This window comes from Prunus dulcis, chromosome 5 (assembly GCF_902201215.1).
Source record: "Prunus dulcis chromosome 5, ALMONDv2, whole genome shotgun sequence".
NCBI classification, from domain to species: domain Eukaryota; kingdom Viridiplantae; phylum Streptophyta; class Magnoliopsida; order Rosales; family Rosaceae; genus Prunus; species Prunus dulcis.
This window is the reverse complement of record NC_047654.1, coordinates 8,446,196-8,463,719: the sequence shown is the minus strand read 5'-3', so window position 1 is coordinate 8,463,719 and position 17,524 is coordinate 8,446,196. Positions and strand designations below refer to the sequence as shown.

At 40.9% G+C, this 17,524-nt stretch overlaps 2 protein-coding genes and 2 long non-coding RNA genes across 6 annotated transcripts; 3 read left to right on the top strand and 1 right to left on the bottom strand.

The window, feature by feature from the left end:
• Positions 1–2,129: 2,129 nt before the first annotated feature.
• On the top strand, positions 2,130–3,558 carry LOC117628086. 3 transcript variants are annotated; one of them, XR_004585895.1, is made up of 5 exons: positions 2,130–2,236; positions 2,344–2,484; positions 2,634–2,752; positions 2,887–3,190; positions 3,497–3,548. It is a non-coding gene; the product is annotated as an uncharacterized LOC117628086 (long non-coding RNA). The 3 variants fall into 3 exon arrangements; XR_004585896.1 differs by having other exon boundaries at positions 2,344–2,536; positions 2,887–3,558; XR_004585894.1 differs by having other exon boundaries at positions 2,887–3,557.
• Positions 3,559–3,579: 21 nt separating this feature from the next.
• On the top strand, positions 3,580–4,692 carry LOC117628087. Its single transcript, XR_004585897.1, has 2 exons — positions 3,580–3,970; positions 4,067–4,692. It is a non-coding gene; the product is annotated as an uncharacterized LOC117628087 (long non-coding RNA).
• Positions 4,693–8,162: 3,470 nt separating this feature from the next.
• LOC117628257 lies at positions 8,163–9,441 on the bottom strand. Its single transcript, XM_034360673.1, has one exon. It carries the CDS (start codon positions 9,421–9,423, stop codon positions 8,335–8,337), a length of 1,089 nt encoding a protein of 362 aa, XP_034216564.1. The 5' UTR covers positions 9,424–9,441; the 3' UTR covers positions 8,163–8,334.
• Positions 9,442–10,778: 1,337 nt separating this feature from the next.
• On the top strand, positions 10,779–12,428 carry LOC117628953. Its single transcript, XM_034361494.1, has 3 exons — positions 10,779–10,817; positions 11,144–11,824; positions 11,946–12,428. The coding sequence occupies exons 1-3, from the start codon at positions 10,779–10,781 to the stop codon at positions 12,426–12,428; spliced, it is 1,203 nt and encodes a 400-aa protein (XP_034217385.1).
• Positions 12,429–17,524: the final 5,096 nt, after the last annotated feature.

Sequence of the window (17,524 nt, the reverse complement as noted above, 5' to 3'; positions counted from 1 at the left end):
GATCCGATCAACCCTTAGTAATGAACAAGGTCATTTTAATTGGGATAGTTTAACATATGGAAATATAATTAGCACAATTAATCAAGTCGGTATGAGAATGTATGTTGACATGGAAATTGGTAAACAAATCCAGTCTGAAAGAAATTCGGCTAAATATGAGTTATGTAATTTCTGTGAACAGTATGCATACTGTCTATTCCTCTGTCTAGAAAGAATAAGTCTAGTCATCACAACCGACAGTTTAGTAAACGACGCCATTATTCACACAGAAAACAATCATTCCAACATAATGATGAAGATAAAGAATTCTTACAATTCTTGCAGCTCTAGAGCCAATAGTTGTCTCCCAGAGATAGTTAATGAAGAACAAGTTGAGTATGATAATAATAGTAATTTTCTGGTATCAGAGCCAGAAATGTTGAAGAATTTGTCTAAGTCTGCAACTCATCCAACCCAAGTGGCTGGTTTAGGTTTTCTGAGTTGTAAGTTTTCAGTTTCTTCTTCTCTTCTTCTGGTCTTTCAGTCTACCTGTCCTTCTCTCTCTTGGTGTTCGAATTGTAAGACCCGTTCCAAACAGTAAGTCCCAGGGAGGCCTGAGCGGTAGTGGCATTAGTAGGAGGGCGAGAGAAATTTAGGTATACCGTTATCCCATGAAGTTTGTATTAGGAGTTTCTGTTCACTTTCTTTTTAGAAGTCCAGATCCAGAACCTTGAGTATTAATGAGTCGCTTTCTTAGAATCAATTCTTACAGTTCTTGCAACTCTAGAGCCAATAGTTGTCTCCAAGAGATAGTTAATGAAGAACAAGTTGAGTATGATAATAATAGTAATTTAGATTATAAAGACTGGAATATACCTAGAGTCCCCAGTCAAGACATTTATAAGAAAAAACGGTCATTATCCAGCTTCAAGTCGACCACTCATGTCAAAACAGTAGAACAAGTCTATGCCCTAAGTAAGAATCATGAGACATGTCAATTGCTTAATCTTGAGTCAATTAGAAAACATAAAAATGATGGAAACAACTTCCTCCATATTGGTCTAGTCCAAGTTGCTGTCAAACCATTAACTAGATTAGGATTAAAAGCTTCAATCCTTCTCTGTTTGCGTGATGCTAGATTTACTAATTTCAACGACAGTACGTTAGGAATTATTGAGTCCAGCCTTGCTAATGGCCGGATTCATTTTGATTGCTACCCAGATTTCACAGTCAGCCTGAATGATCCACATATCTTAATAGATCAAACACCAACTTCTCCAAGGCCCTCGACCAATTGCACAATTGAGGCGTCATCCATCGGCCCAAAAACACAATTCAAGCTTTCAGGGGACAGAGTGGTAATTATCCCATCCCGAATGCCGAAGAGTTTTTGCAAAGCATACCGGAGTTGGACAAGACCAGCAGAAACGCAACGCAAACGTTGTAATCCTTTATCAGTAAGTCCCACTCTTCCTTGAGTGCCCTGGCCTTGATCTCCTCTTTCATAGCTTGGTACTCTTTCATGATCCTCTCGTGGTCATAGAGGTTGCCGGGTATCGAGGAAAGCCAGCACCTCTTACCCATCATGTTGCCGACGAAGACCGGAGAGAGAAGGGAAGCTATCTGCCCAAGAATTAGGGTTGTTTGCCGCGTGTTTTTTTGTCTTTTTGAAAACAGTATACTCTGTAAAAAAAACAACTGGAAAAACAAATTACAATATCTATGGCTAGAGTATAGCCTTGCGGCTATACTATTTATAAAAATAAAACGATCATCGCCGCTCGGCTATACAATTTATAAATTTATAAAAAGACCCGCCTAGCGCCTGGCGCGTGTTTCGGTGAAATAGTACAGCCCTATTTACAAAAGTATAGCCGTAAGTCACCGTCTGTCAGCTGGTACCTGAAAAAGCCACCGGCAGCAGCCGACTCAAACACGTGGTCGCTTCTGAGCTGTCTGTGAGGCACTTGTATGAGATCGCCAAAGTGAAGCAATCTGACCCGTATTGCCAGTACTTGCCCTTGGAGTCCATTTGTAAGTCCATCAATGTACGGCTAATTCTATGGGGATTAAGATTGTTAAGGACTTAGATTGATTTTGGGGAAAAGGTCACATTTTGAAACCATCATCGTTATTTTGAGAAAAAGATTGGAGAATTACCTAGATATTCATCTGTTCTAGGCTGGTAAGGGAACATGTTCCATACCTGAACAAGGTGATTACAGCCCGCTAATATCGGCTGTCCATGATGCTTCAGGTGTATAATATAATGTCAAGTTATGAAGATTTCCTATGAATGGTTTAAATATATTTATCTGCTGTCAATTGATTGACACTGAATAATTATTCTGTTTCATTGCTCAGATACACCAGCTACTCCAGGAAAGAAGAGCAGGGCTGGTTTGATAGGTTGTATTGCAGTCCCCGTCGGAGTAGTGATCTTGCTATTATTATTTGCAGTTTTATATGTGCGGAGAAAAACATCAGAAAAAGATGACGATGAAGGTAAAAGAGCAATGAGCATATTAATAAGGGTTAATTCTGCATGCGGTTCTAGGTTCTCTCTAGTGTTGATAAGCATATTTGAGAGAAAATACTTCTGATATGTTGTTTCGAAATTTAAACCTATGTCATACTCTCTTTTGAATATGCAGATCTTCTAGGATTAGGTCTCCGACCAAATACTTTCAGTTATGCTGAGTTGAGAGCTGCAACAGAAGATTTTAATCCTTCAAATAAGCTAGGAGAGGGAGGATATGGACCTATTTATAAGGTGAAATCTATTTTACATCAATATCTGCTACTTTAAAGTAATGACTTTGACTTCTTACAAAAAGAAATTGAGAGAGGCAAAATAGATTCTTTCTACTTCCCTTTCGTGTCACTGAATTGTATTTCTGTTTATAGGGTACACTTTCTGATGGGAGGGTTGTGGCTGTGAAGCAACTTTCAGTAGCATCTCACCAAGGGAAGAGTCAATTTGTAACCGAGATTGCTACGATATCTGCAGTCCAACATCGCAATCTAGTGAAATTGTATGGATGCTGCATTGAAGGAAGCCACCGTATTTTGGTTTATGAGTATCTTGAAAACAAGAGCCTTGATCAGGCACTTTTTGGAATGTTTTATAGAGCCTTTATCCAAGTTTTTTACACAACCATTTGTTATAATTTTTCTCTGCTGAGGAGTGAAGATTAAAGAAACCAAAAGAGTAATTATCTGAATCAGAATATTCTGCAGTTTGAAGTACTCTGAAGTTACATCCAAGTTTTTTCCTTGAGAATAAATCTTCTTTCACTGCCTTGGTTTTCTGCTGGAAAATAAAGAAAGAAGAAAACTACTGCTAGTTAGTTTTTATTAGTTTTTGCTCTGTATAAGGGATTATTCAATTAAGTATCCTGAACAATTAAAATATGTTAAACCAGCCCAATTCTCATATCAAAACATATTTTCATTAATTTTATTTTTCCTTTTTCTCTTATATGTGCATTGGTTGTTTTTCCATGTAATGTTTCAGGAAGAAATGACTTGCACCTTGACTGGCCTACCCGCTTCAATATATTATTAGGAACAGCAAGAGGACTTGCTTACCTTCATGAGGAGTCAAAGCCCAGGATTGTACATCGAGACGTCAAAGCCAGTAATATTTTGCTAGATGCAGAACTCTCCCCAAAAATATCAGATTTTGGATGGGCAAAGCTTTATGATGACAAGAAAACACACATGAGCACCCGGGTTGCAGGCACAATGTAAGCCCTCGTTTATGTTATACATTGTTAATCATGACTAGGGAGGGTGTAATCCAAGCAACGTTTTTAGTAAGCATTTGATAATCTTGTAGAGGCTATTTGGCGCCGGAGTATGCAATGCGCGGACATCTGACAGAAAAGGCTGATGTTTTTGGTTTCGGGGTTGTTGCTTTGGAGATCCTCAGCGGGAGACCAAATTCTGAGAACAACTTGGATCCTGAGAGGATTTATCTTCTTGAATGGTAAGAAAACTTTGCCTAGCTACTTTTACTTTAGCATTGCTGCGTAAAATTCTTTATTTTTTTCCTTTTCGACCATGCCATGTTGTCTGTTTTCAGGCATGGACTCTACATGAAAACGACCAGAGTCTGGGGCTGGTGGATCCAAGATTGACAGAGTTTGATGAAAATGACGCAACTAGTTTGATAAAAGCAGCTCTCCTCTGCACTCAGGCTTCACCAATGATGAGGCCATCGATGTCACGTGTGGTGGCAATACTTTCTGGAGATATTGAAGCAAGCACTGTTATGTCAAAGCCAAGTTATTCGGCAGATTGGGATTTCAAAGATGTAACCACAAGACAAGTAGCTTTTTGGTGGATGATGATACCTCATCAACTGAGAGCAATGTTCTCCTCAACCATCAGCCTGAAGGGAGCACAACCGGTGCTAGCCCCAGGATTGACCCTGCCCGTCTCAGGTAAATGTGACTGGATCAATGCTCACTGGCATTATAGGAGAAGGAATGTGAGAAATAAGAAGTTTCCATTGTCTTATTATTTGGTATGAGAAATGAGGATGGCTTGCACTTCATCAAACTAGCCTTGTACTGTTTATGAATTCTCTTATTATTAGGTATTTTCTTTCAAGACACAGCTGAAGGTGATCTTGAAAAGTTCCATATAAAATTTACCTTGCAAATGTAAATATGCACTTGGATCCTATGCAGAATTGAGTTTTTTTTCTCTCTGTTTCTTTATGTCATTCTGAATATAGTTGTGTCCTGGTTGAATACGTTTATTAATTGACCAAGTTGGAAAAGTTTCCCAGAATGAGCTCCGGAGTTGCTCTCTGACTGATACTTTGAGTAGGTGGAGGGTTTTACTGATGAGGAAAATTGTTTCGATGAAGGATTTGAGCTTTTAATAAGAATAGGAACTTGGAGGGTTTTTACTAGTCCAGCTTTTCCGAGGACTGCTGTAAAGCCGCGCGGCTATGCTATTTATAAAAAGAAATAATAATAAAAAAAGGACCGCCGTAAAGCCGTGCGGATATACCTTTTTTAATAAATAAACAAGCCAGGGTATAGCCGTCCGGCGGAGGACCCGGCTATCGCCTAGCGCTCAGCGGGGGTTTTTGTGAAAATAGTATCGCCAAAAATCAAGTATGTCAACAGTATAGCAGAGTGGCTATACTGTGTAAAAAGATTTTTTTTACAGTATAGCCGGACGGCTATACCCATTTAATAGCATGATCCGAATTTCTCTTTCTTAATTACTTTAAATAATAGTTATGTTTTAATTATTATTTATTTAGTGAATAATTAGTATTTAAATATTAAATACATTTTATTTTTATCCAATAATGTGTGAGTATTTTGTGTATACTACGTGAATTTTGTATGTAATATTGAAAATTTTGTATAAAAAAAAGTGTATTAACCATGAAAAATATGTACGTATCTGTACAATACGAGTATTAAAGTTAAAATGCTAAATTCTTTATATGGGTAATAATTTTGAAAAAGTAAAAACTCAAACGGAGACAATAGAGACTCGGGTAATGGCCTAATAGTAATAGATAATGCTCTAAACTACTCTTATTGATAAAAAAAAATTGGGAAAAAATAAAAAAAATTTAAATCACGGCTATATCATTTATATAAATATAAAAATATAAAAAAAGAAACCCAGTAACGCCGCCCGACTATCCTCCTTTTTATTAAAAAAAAAAAATCAGAGTATAGCCGCGTGGGTATATTATTTAATTTTAAAAAACAAATAAAGAGGACCTAGCTGTTGCCTAGTGCCTAGAGCCCAGCTCGTGTTTTTCGTGGAAAAGGTGTAGCAGCCCAGCTATACTATGTAAATAGATTTTTTTTTTTTAAAAAAAAAGTATAGCCGTCTGGCTATACCTATATCTAATTAATAGCATAATCTGAATTTCTCTTTTTAATTACTTTAAATAGTACGTATGTTTTAATTATTATTTACTTAGTGAATAATTAGTATTTTAATATTTTAATATATTTTATTTTAATTCAATAATATGTGAGTATTTTGTGTGTAATATTAAAAATGAAAAATATGTACGTACGTGTACAATACGAGTGTTGAACGTGAAAATACTAAATTCTTTATAAGAGTAATAACTCTGGAAAAGTAAAAACTCAAAAGAAGATAATAGAGACTTTGGTAATAGCCTAATAGTAATGGATAATGTTCTAAACTATTCTTATCGATAAACAAAAATGGGAAATTTTATTAAATAAAAAAAATCACAGTATCTATGGCAAGAGTATAGCTGCGCGGATATACTATTTATAAAAAATTTTAAAAAAAGAACCCAGTAACACTGGCAGGCTATACTCCTATTTAAAAATATAAAAAAATCTAGAGTATAGCCAAGCGGCTATACTAATTATTTAAAATAGTAAAGAGGACCCGACTGTCGCTTAGCGCCCAACGCGTGTTTTATTTATTTATTTAAACAGTACAGATTATTATTATTATTATTATTTAAAAGTATGCCCGCGTTGCTATCATAATTTGAATTTCTCTTTTTAATTACTTTAAATAGCAGTTATGTTTTTAATTATTATTTACTTAGTGAAAAATTAGTATATAAATATTTTAATATATTTTATTTTTATTCAATAATATGTAAGTATTTTGTGAATAATACATGAATTTTATGCGTAATATTAAAAATTTTGTAAAAAACAAGTGTATTAAACATGAAAATTATGTACATACGTGTACAATATGAGTATTAAACGTGCAAATGCTAAATTCTTTATAAGGGTAATAACTCTGGAAAAGTAAAAACTCAAATAGAAACAATAAAGACTCGGATAATGACCTAATAGTAATGGATAATGGTCTAAACTACTCTTCATTGAAAGCATAGAACGGAAATCCTTTAACATACATTCAAACTCCCTCCTTGCAACCATTGCATCATATTGTTGCTGTGAGATCTTAATCTGCTTGTCAACCATGACAATTCACGTCCAGCTTCTTACGTTGTTCTGCACTAACCATCCCATCCACGACTTGTTATATGTTGCTGATCATGTCGTCAACGCTGTTCAACGGATCAGTGTCCTTCACAAAACGACTCGGTTTCCAGTGTAGCCTGTCTAATGGGAATGAGATGTGTATCTCATGTAACATATTGGATATAATTTCATGTGATGGTAACGAGGGTAGAGCATTAAATTTGTGTGTTGTGTTGGGGTCTATGATCGGATTTCTCAATCGGGTCGGGTGGTGGTGCCGGTACCATCTTGAATAACATGGTAGCTCTTGAAGACATTCCAAGCAATTGAGACTTGAGGAAATTTCACAAGGGATTGATCATATGGGAAGCCTCTGTTTTCTACCATCACAACTACACTATAGTCATGGTCGTTCGTGTTGGGATTGAAAGCCTGCATGTTTAGGTCATAAAGAGAGGAGCTATATGTTGAAAAGATTTTATTCACTCCGAGGTGATATTACTCTTTTTTATTTCAATTTCATTTCATTTATTCTTGGAAAAGAATTCAATTTCATTACTCTTGGAAAAGAAATCAATTTCAGTACTCAATCAGTATTAGTTTCCTTTTAGGAAAAGAGTTTGGCGAATAGTAAACCTTTTTTGCTAATGAATTGGTTGATGTCTGTGTACGAGTTTCCTTTTATAATAATGATGAACTCCAGAAGGAATGGGAAAGATAATCCTAATCCATTACGACTAGGAATGATAATTTCTTTTTCTGATCAATAATGCTTGGGAATAAGATTTTTCCCCCAAGAAAAACCCAAACATAAATTTTCATTGTTGACTTAGAGTAGAAATAAAAGTTGTGCGTGATTACCAATTGGTATGAAAGGTAGATTAACTTGATTGAACTGCATAATTCTGGAAAATTAAAGAAGTGAAATTCAAGTTCAAGAGCAGGGCTCAGTTATCCCATCCCATGTCGGCAAAGAATCGTTGAGCTTGACTGAAATATTTGACAGAGAGCTAAAATTTGACAAGAAATTATCTCCCATCACAAATACGCCATGGTCATGGTCATGCTGACTGTTGATTGAAACCTCCATTTTTAATTAACAAAGAAAGTTTGTGCACAGAAATTAAAGAAGAGAGATGTGAGAGGCTTTCCGTTAAAAAGTTGCATCAATGGATTAATTTCTTTTTATGCAAGAATGAGTGTGATTTCTTTTTAGCCCTAGAAAATTGAGATATTGATATATACAAATTATGTATCAATCAAATCCCACATGTCTGGAATTGCGAAAGATAAACGTTCATAGGTAGATAACGGAAACTGAAGAAATTCTGAAAAATAAGTGAAATTCAAAGATGAAGAGCTCTCACAACAATCCCATATATCTGCATCAATAATCAGTTGGCAACTTGAACCTACACAGAGGGCATACATGACCATACCTCAACCACTGTTCAATGCAATGTCCATGAAACATGTGAGAGCATGGCAAGCAAGCGACTTGATCCCCACTCAACATCTTTCCCAAGCAAACCACACAAAGTTGGTCGCTGCTCGAACCGTGTTGCACCCCTCCATCAAACACAAACTTCTCCAAGGCCTCAACTGATGCTCTAGTTGCAGGCATTGGGCTGAACACTGCTTCCTCCAATGACTCTCTCACAGCTGCTTCTGTCAATGCGCCATCGTCGATATCCCCAGTGTTTTGTGCCAATGTATCCAAGAAAGAGCGCATGTTTGCACAAGTTCTTATCATACTGTCCCGGAGGCTCAATAGCCTATCTAGAACATCCTCCATTTGATGAACATCATCAGCAGAAAGCATAACACTAGCCCGGAATGCAAGTGAGTACCAGCCTTCCCTCAGCCGCCGTGCCCAACCCTCCCCTATTTGTTCAATACCACCCGAAGAAAGTGCAAGCGGAGCATGATATGTCTCTATTTGCGAGTTCACCTCATCCCTGAGCTCCCTGTCCTCAACCTCCAACTGCTGCATTTCGTCGAACAGTTGGTGTGCAAGCATTGGAATCTCCTTCTCAACAGTGACAAGTATGCCGAGCTTCTTGTTAAGTCCAGCAGCTCCATGATTTTCCACCATGGTACTAGCCTCAAGAGCCATTCTGCTTACCATAGCTTCAACGCTCTCGAGTGGCTCTGTGTTGCCACCACCAAAACGCTGCGTTTTCCATCGGAGCCGGTCCAATGGGAACGGAATGTGCATTGCATCGATCATGTTTGATAAAATATCTCGTGAATTGGACTTGAATGAGTGAAAAGGATGATCAAGTTCGAGTCTTGCATCGTAAGCTCTGGTGGGCAGAGAAATATCTGAATTAACATTGTAGCTTACGACGACATTCAAAAGAATCGAGACCTCAGGAATGGGAATGGGAAGCGATTCATCATCTGAGAAACCTCTCTGCTCGACCGTGACAAAAATTCCATAGTCGTGGCTGCTGTTGGAACTGAAAGCTTGCATATTTGCTCAGAAACTTGCAGGTTCATGAATTTCACAGGTATATATCTATATATATATATATATATATATATATGATTAAAATCTAAAATAAAATTGGTATTTATTTATAGGCAACATAAACTTGACTTACGTTGATTTTTTTTATTTTTTATAATGCCTTTCTTTTGCCAAATTATTAAATAAATAAATAGTCTCCCATGTTTAGCACATTCTTACATGCTTGAAATTCCCAAGCTCATTAGATTTCCATCTTTAGTTTTAATACAATTTGGAACCAAGCATAAGAATGTTCATCGGAAACATCATGAAAATCACTTGAAAAACACCAAATTACAATTAGTAGTAATGACAAGTTAAAAGTAAAATAAATATGTTTACTTACTCCAACAGAATCGTTTGGAAACTACAATTTCATGAAAGTAGCGTTGGTTTTTATGATGCAGAACATATGGGAATGGGGTGCTAATGGTTTTTATGAAATTTCATTTTTAGCACGTTTTTAGAAAGTAGCGTTAGGATGATCATTAGAACGAACATCATGAAAATCACTTGAAAACTCCAAATTTAAAACACTGCAATTAGTAATGATAAGCACAACTTTTGTTAGTATGATATATGTGGGAACCTAATTAAATTAAAACCCTAGGTCAAATAATTCCTTTCATTTGGGGATTATTTGACCTAATTGGGAATTATTCAATTTAATTGGGGATTACCCAATTAAATAGAATATTACCTAATTGGGTCGAGAATTGATTTGATTCCTACCCCAATTCCCAATTAAATGAGGAGTTACCTAATTAAATTAGGAATTGAATTGATACCTACCACAATCAGGGATTTGATTTACCCTAATAAATCAAATCCCTAATTAATTAAATCAATTCCAAATCGGGAGGAATAATTCCCTTCCCTCTACAGAATTATTCCTCTAAAACCCTAGCCTCCGAGACCATTATAAAAGGATGGCCACACACAAAGGTTAAGGTACGTCTAAATTCCTACTGAAACTCTGCAGAAATTATTTCTCAAAAACCATAGCCACCTCCTCTCTTTCTCTCTCTCACACAAGGCTCCGGCCACCACACACTGCTCCGGCCACCCAATTTTCCTTGAAACACCCTACCTAACTTAGGCATCGGAGGGCATTTGGCTGACACCCCTCCGATATGGTCCTTTTACTTCGATTTGTTTTGCAGGGAGAAAGAGAGGCGGAGAAGACGAAGGAATCTTGGGCGAATATTCTCGTGGGAAAATTTGAGCAGATGAGACGCAGACAGCCGCGAGCCGTACTCTGAGCCGTTCGAGGCTAGGACCAAGGACCAATGTGCTCGAGAGGCTAGGCCAACAGTCCAATGTCCACGCCCGCTTGGGCTCACAAGGAGCTCGAGTTCGTGAGCAGTCGCGTGACTAGCGCAATGATCGACCCCCACCAGCCCGCTCGAGGACCAATACGCGGCGGCAAGCTGTAGAGGAATACTCACAAGCTCAATCTTCTAATCTGCCCCACGGGCAGGGCACTCAAGGGGATCGACCTTTGGGAACCGAGGAAGAAGTTAGCTAGTCGCGCTCGAGACACCGAAGACGTCGACCTGAGCTACCCTCCTTGTGGGCAGAAGATGATGATCGACGCCCACCTACTCGCTCGAGGACCAACACGCGGTGACAAGTTGTAGAGGAATCCTCACAAGCTCAATCTCCTAATCTGCCTCACGGGCAGAGCACCCAAGGGGATCGACCCTTGGGAACCGAGGAAGAAGTCAGCCAGTCGCGCTCGAGGCACCGAAGACGCCGGCCCAAGAATCTAGCCCTGCGAGCAGAGGATGTCGAGAGGCTAGTAAATGACCGACTCCAAGCTCTCCAACTTAAAGGAAGCACGGAGGAGGCCCTACACAAGGAAATTGATCGAGTCGATTGCTCGCCTTTTACCGACAAAGTGGAACGAGCTCCTCCACCGAAGCGGTTCACAACGCCATCCATCACTCCATTCAAGGGGGACTCTGACCCTGAGAGCCATTTGAGGCACTTCAAAAGCGTCATGATCCTGTACAAGGCAGATGATGCTCTGATGTACAAAGTGTTCGCGATGACCCTGCGAGGAGCAGCTCAAGACTGGTTCCACACTCTATCGTCTGCGTCGATAGGAAACTTCAAGGAGTTAGTCCTCATCTTCACAAAAGAGTACACCTCCTACAAGATGGTCAGAAAGCATGCAGACCATCTATTCAACCTGCGCAAGAAGCCAGACGAGTCTCTACGAGACTACCTGAGACGATTTAAGGCTGAGAAGGCTAACATCATAGGATGCAATGACCAAGTTGCATCCTCAGCTTTCAAAAAGGGCTTCCCAACCGAGCACGAGCTATACCGAGAGCTGGCCATAACTCCAAGTCAAACCTTGGTAGGCAAGCCAAAAGAGCAACCAGTTCAAGCAAAAAGCCCGGGATAAGCGTAGATCGCGACCCCAAGAGGGAGGCTCAGAAATAGGGACCTTCACTGAGTTCGATATCCCAATTCACTAGATCCTGGCTCAGGTGAAGGACAAGCCGTGGGTGAGAAGACCACCACCAATGAAGGGAGAGCCCTCTAAGAGGGACACCAGTAAATACTGCGCATTCCACGGGGAGCACAGTCATTACACCAACAACTGCAACGCTTGGAAAAGGCACCTTGAGGAGCTGGTCAGAGAAGGTCATTGCACAGAATTCGTCGCAAAGAAGGCCATCCAACAGATCGAGGATCTTGATGCGGCTGCCAAGGAACCTCCCCAAAAGGTCATTCGAATCAACACCATTCTAGCTGACTCCCAGGAGTCCGGGCTGACCACCAAGGAGTGCAAGAGGAAGATCGCGCAGGCGACTTATATCTCTGAAGTCACAACAGGAGTACCAGTCATTGTGGATACACCCATCATTGGTTTCCAGAAGAAAGACTTGATTGGGCTTGACCTGCCGCATAATGACGCCCTAGTCATCCGCATCCAGATTGAACAAGCTGTGATCTAGCGAGTTCATGTGGATGAGGGCAGCGCAGCTAACATCCTGCAACTATCTGTCATCTAACAGATGGGATTGGAGCCCAAGATTAGCAAACTTTCCAGGTCGCTCACCGTCTTCAATGGGTCCACATCAATCACTGTTGGAACGATCGACCTTGATGTCCACTCACCCCCAGTGGTATGCTCGCAAACCTTCATGGTCATCAACGAGATCTCCCCTACAACGGAATCTTGGGCTGACCGTGGATCAGCAAGATCAAGGCCATCACATCTGCTCTACACCAGAAGATTCGCTATCCCGTCCCTGGAGGTGGAATTGGGCAGATCAATAGTGACCAAGTCATGGCAAGAAGATGCACAGCTCAAGGACTCAAGAAGAGCAAGCAGTTGCAGTTCACACCAGTAATGTAAGCTGCCAACGAGGCATGAAGCGCTCCCAGCAAACAAGCAAGCTTGAACGGGAAGGAAGCTGCTATCCCACAATAGCAATTAATGAGCCAGGATCAAGACTATTGAATCCGCCCGGAAGACTTCCCTGAAAAGGGTTGCAAGCTTGAGGATGACGTTGAGTTAGTACCCTTCGACCCTAACCAGCCAGATAAAGAAGCGCAGATCTGCTAGCACCAGAATCCAAATAAGAAGGATCGAGAGGAGGGAATCCGCCCGGAAGGCTCCCTTGAAGAAGGTTGGAAGCCTGAGGAAGACGTTGAGTTAGTACCCCTCGATCCTAACTAGCCAGACAAGAAAGCGCTGATTGGCTCGCGCCTAAGCCCAGAAGAGAAGGTGGAGTTGACCACCTTCCTCCAAAACAACAAAGAAATGTTCGCGTGGTCACCATCTGACATGCCCGGCATCGACCCAAACATCATCTGCCACCGCCTCTATGTCAACCCTGCCAGCAAGCCCGTGGTGCAGAAGAGACGCAACTTCGCTCATTAGAGAGTCGCGATCATTGAAGCCGAGATCGACAAGCTTCTAGCCGCCGGATTTATTGAAAAGGTCTCCTACTCAGAATGGCTGGCCAACGTTGTTCTGGTGGCAAAACAAGAAAAGGGCAAATGGAGAATGTGCGTCGATTACACCGACCTCAACAAAGCATGCCCTAAAGACAACTTCCCACTGCCGAGGATCGACCAGCTCGTGGATTCAACTTCCGGCAACCAGTTGCTCAGCTTCATGGATGCCTACTTCAGCGATAATCAAATTATGATGTACGACGATGACAAGGCGAAGACCTCTTTCATCATCGAGAGAGGGACCTACTGCTTTTTGGGTTGAAGAACGCTGGAGCAACCTATCAAAGGCTCGTGAATAAGATTTTCAAGGAACAAATCGGCAAAACCATGGAAGTCTACGTGGATGATATGCTAGTCAAAGCCCCCAAGTGTGGGGACCACCTCAAAAACCTCATCGAGGCATTCAGCCTGCTCCGCCAATACCGCATGAAGCTGAATCCAAGTAAATGCACGTTCGGTGTATCATCCGGCTGATTCCTGGGGTACTTAGTCATACAACGAGGTATCGAGGCACACTCACGCCAAATTAAAGCCATTCTCGAGATGAAGACACCTTCCACAGTGAAGAAAATACAAAGTCTGACGGGCAGAGAAGCATCCCTCAACCGATTCCTCTCGAAGTCTACCGACAAGTGCAGACCATTCTTCAAAGCTTTGAAGAAGGAGCAAAAAGACAAGTGGGACGAGGAGTGCGAAAGCTTTCCAGAGTCTAAAGACCTACCTTACTTCACCTCCCCTACTCTCGAAGCCAATTCCTGGTGAAGACTTGTTCGTGTAGAATTTAACCACTTCTTCAAGTTAGTGTTGTCGCTTAAAAGCTTCAGAGTGTATCAGAGGCATTATACGAGTGGTTTCTCCTGATTAGTTGGTTTAAACAAAGCTTTAGATAGAGCTATGTGTTTTCTGTTTAACATTAATATGTTTCCTTTTTGTTTAATGATCATTTCATAGTTAGTAGCTTTCTTGCAAGTGTGCATGTACTCATGTCTTGTTGTTTGTTCCTATGGGTGTTTTCCTAATTTTGTGCAGAGGGTGCTGGGACAAAAATTTATGTTAGTTGCATTGCGTTCCGGGATCCAGTCAGCGAAGATATTGCTGAAGCTTTTGTGTACCTGCAAATTCATTTGCAGATAAGTGTATCTGTCTAGTTTCTCCATCGCCTAGCTTTCGTTTACTTAGGAATACTCTAAAGGAATTATTTTCTTCTGATGTTGATGCAAAGCCTCGTTGTTTTCTTCTTTTTTAGTTGAATGCGTCTACCTTCTGCTTTTGATGGGTCTACAAAAATATGTTCCCCTTTACTTGTGCTTCATTCAGTTTTTGTCATTATGGTGGCAAATTTTTTACATTCCAACATTTTCAAAAGAACTTAATTTTTGTTCAAAGATGGAATAAATAATGCTTTAGCATTATCTTGTATGCTTCCTGTATTTGACTCTTGTCTAATTTGTGCATGTTTATTGTGCGGAAGCAAGTCTACATTCTGTTACTCTTTTTCAGTGGAGTAGACTATATTGATGCGCCTACGCCATAAATGATTGGTCTCCATTCAGGCGTTGATACATCTACTCTGGCCATCGATAGTGTAAGTTGTTCTGCATAAACTGCACTTTTGTCAATTTATAGTTATTAATTTACATGTGCTGGTTGAACACTATAAGTCATGGTCTTTTACATGTGTTATATGATTGTTAGGTTCCCAACAGCATAGCTTATAAGTTAATAACGATATGTTGGGAAACCTTTGGATTTCTATCCATGAAGCTCTTCGCTTACTAGCTCGACTCCTAGCAGGCGACGAGCCTCCTGTACTTCCATTGAAGACAAACTGCTTTCTATGTTACCTATGTTGTTAATTTCCTTTATTCAATAAAGCGATGTATTCACACCAACATCAATACAAGAGCAAGCTTTTCAATGAAGTACTTTTTCGAGCATTATGTCCCACAAACATATACATGCAGGCAACAAGCCTTATCTCCATTGCAGACAAGCTGCTCTTCGGAGCACAAACTCAATGGAGTCTTTTTCAAGCGTTATGTCCCCGACATACGCACACAGGCGACAAACCTTACCTCCATTTTAGACAAGCTGCTCCTCGAAGCACAAACTCAATGGAGTCTTTTTTAAGTGTTATGTCCCCGACATACGCACACAGTCAACAAGCCTTACTTCCATTGCAGACAAGCTGCTCCTCGAAATACAAACTCAATGGAGTCTTTTTCAAACATTATGTCCCCGACATACGCTCGCAGGCGACAAGTCTTACCTCCATTGCAGACAAGCTGCTCCTCGAAGCACAAACTCAATGGAGTCTTTTTAGAGTATTATGTCCCCGACATATGCTCGCAGGTGACAAGCCTCACCTCTATTGCAGACAAGCTGCTCCTCGAAGCACAAACTCAATGGAATCCTTTTTAAGCGTTTTGTCCCCGACATACGCACACAGGCGAAGAGCCTTATCTCCATTGCAGGCAAGCTACTTCACACGTACAAACTCAATGGAGTCTCTTTCAAGTGCTATGTCTCCGGACACACACTTATAAGATACAACGAGAATTGAAGTTCGAAAGACAATTAAAAACGCCACAACAAAGCGGCCAACCAGCCAAGTTCAACAAGAAATAAGCCTTATTTTGCTCAACCGGCACCATCTCCTCAGCAGCCCTAGCTGCCTTCTTCTCCGCATCTGCCCTAAACCTCATTAGCTGCACCACATTTGGCGTTGTCTTCCTCTATTGCAGCTTCAGCTGCCACCTGCTCTTCAACTGCTTCTATATTCACAGTATTGAGCAGCAAGTCAAGATAGAGCTACTCACCATCCTCATGTTCGAGCGGGTAAGAAGAAAGAGCACCGTTCCTACAATCCAAGTATCTCGGCTTGTATGCATTAGCAGCAATTTCATTGCTAGGACGCCTCCGTGGCTTCAACATGAGTACCAAAATTGACCAGCAGAGCTGTCACTAACTCCTGGATCGGCAGTTCGTGCAACTGAAGGACATTTTGCTCGAGCATACGACTCTTTAGCTCTCTTTGCTGCAACTTGCGACATTGAGTCAGCTCTACGCTTAACTGTTCGTGGCATTATAAACAAGTCGTGGTCGTGGATAGAGGTACAGTCCTCTCAATTTGATCCTTGGATTAACGCAGGCAACCCAAACCCTGCTTCTCAACAACCTTCTTATAAGGCAGATCACGGGTTTTGGGCAGTTCGGGCAGAGACTTGAGCAGAATATCCCATACCTTATGCATGCTATTGACTTTCTTATTGTTCGCGTTGACGAGGTGCTTGATCTTGGCAGATGAAAAAAGAGCAACTCCCATGGGAATCTTCTCAACATATTAGACCCCCTCTTAAAGAAGATTTGCTCGTGGCAAAAGGAGGAAGTTCGGTCGAGGACTCCACCTGCTCATCTAGCAGATCATCTAGGCCCCTAGCCATACAGCTTCCATCTTCCAACATCTCCAGCAAGGGGCAGACCACCAATCTCCTTTCGGTGTTTGCTTAGCAACCAACGCCATTCAAGGAACCTGATAGGGATGTTCAGAGCTTGCGGAACCTTGGTCATGTTCGGCCCGAGATCGAGTTACTTGCATGTGTCATTCTCTGCAAGCAGAAGATGGAAGTTAGTCAGATACACAACAAAGAATTCCATGGCAACTGTAGCAGATCAAAAGGATGCAACTTACCATCACAGTCAATGAGAAGAACAATCGAACCGTCGCCAACCTCTTCTTCCTATATGCCGCTGACTTTCAGCACGTTCGTGCTTCGCACATGATCGCCTTGACTCATACTGATCCTAGTTCATGGCACAAAAAGAAGAAGGAATTGAAGCAATTTGGATCAGCCACAAAAAAGACGACCCAAACTGCCACCTGCTCCAACATCAGATCGCGCACCTACAGCCTAGTTACAGCTGGACAGCCCGAGTAAAAAGTCTCCGCCACGCAGGAGCCCAATTCAAAGAAGGAAGCCCAGTTGCAGTTGAATGGCCCAACGGGTAATCCACATCTCCTACATGCCTCCACACGCCACGCAGAAGCTGTGGGGCATTTGTGGGAACCTAATTAAATCAAAAGCCT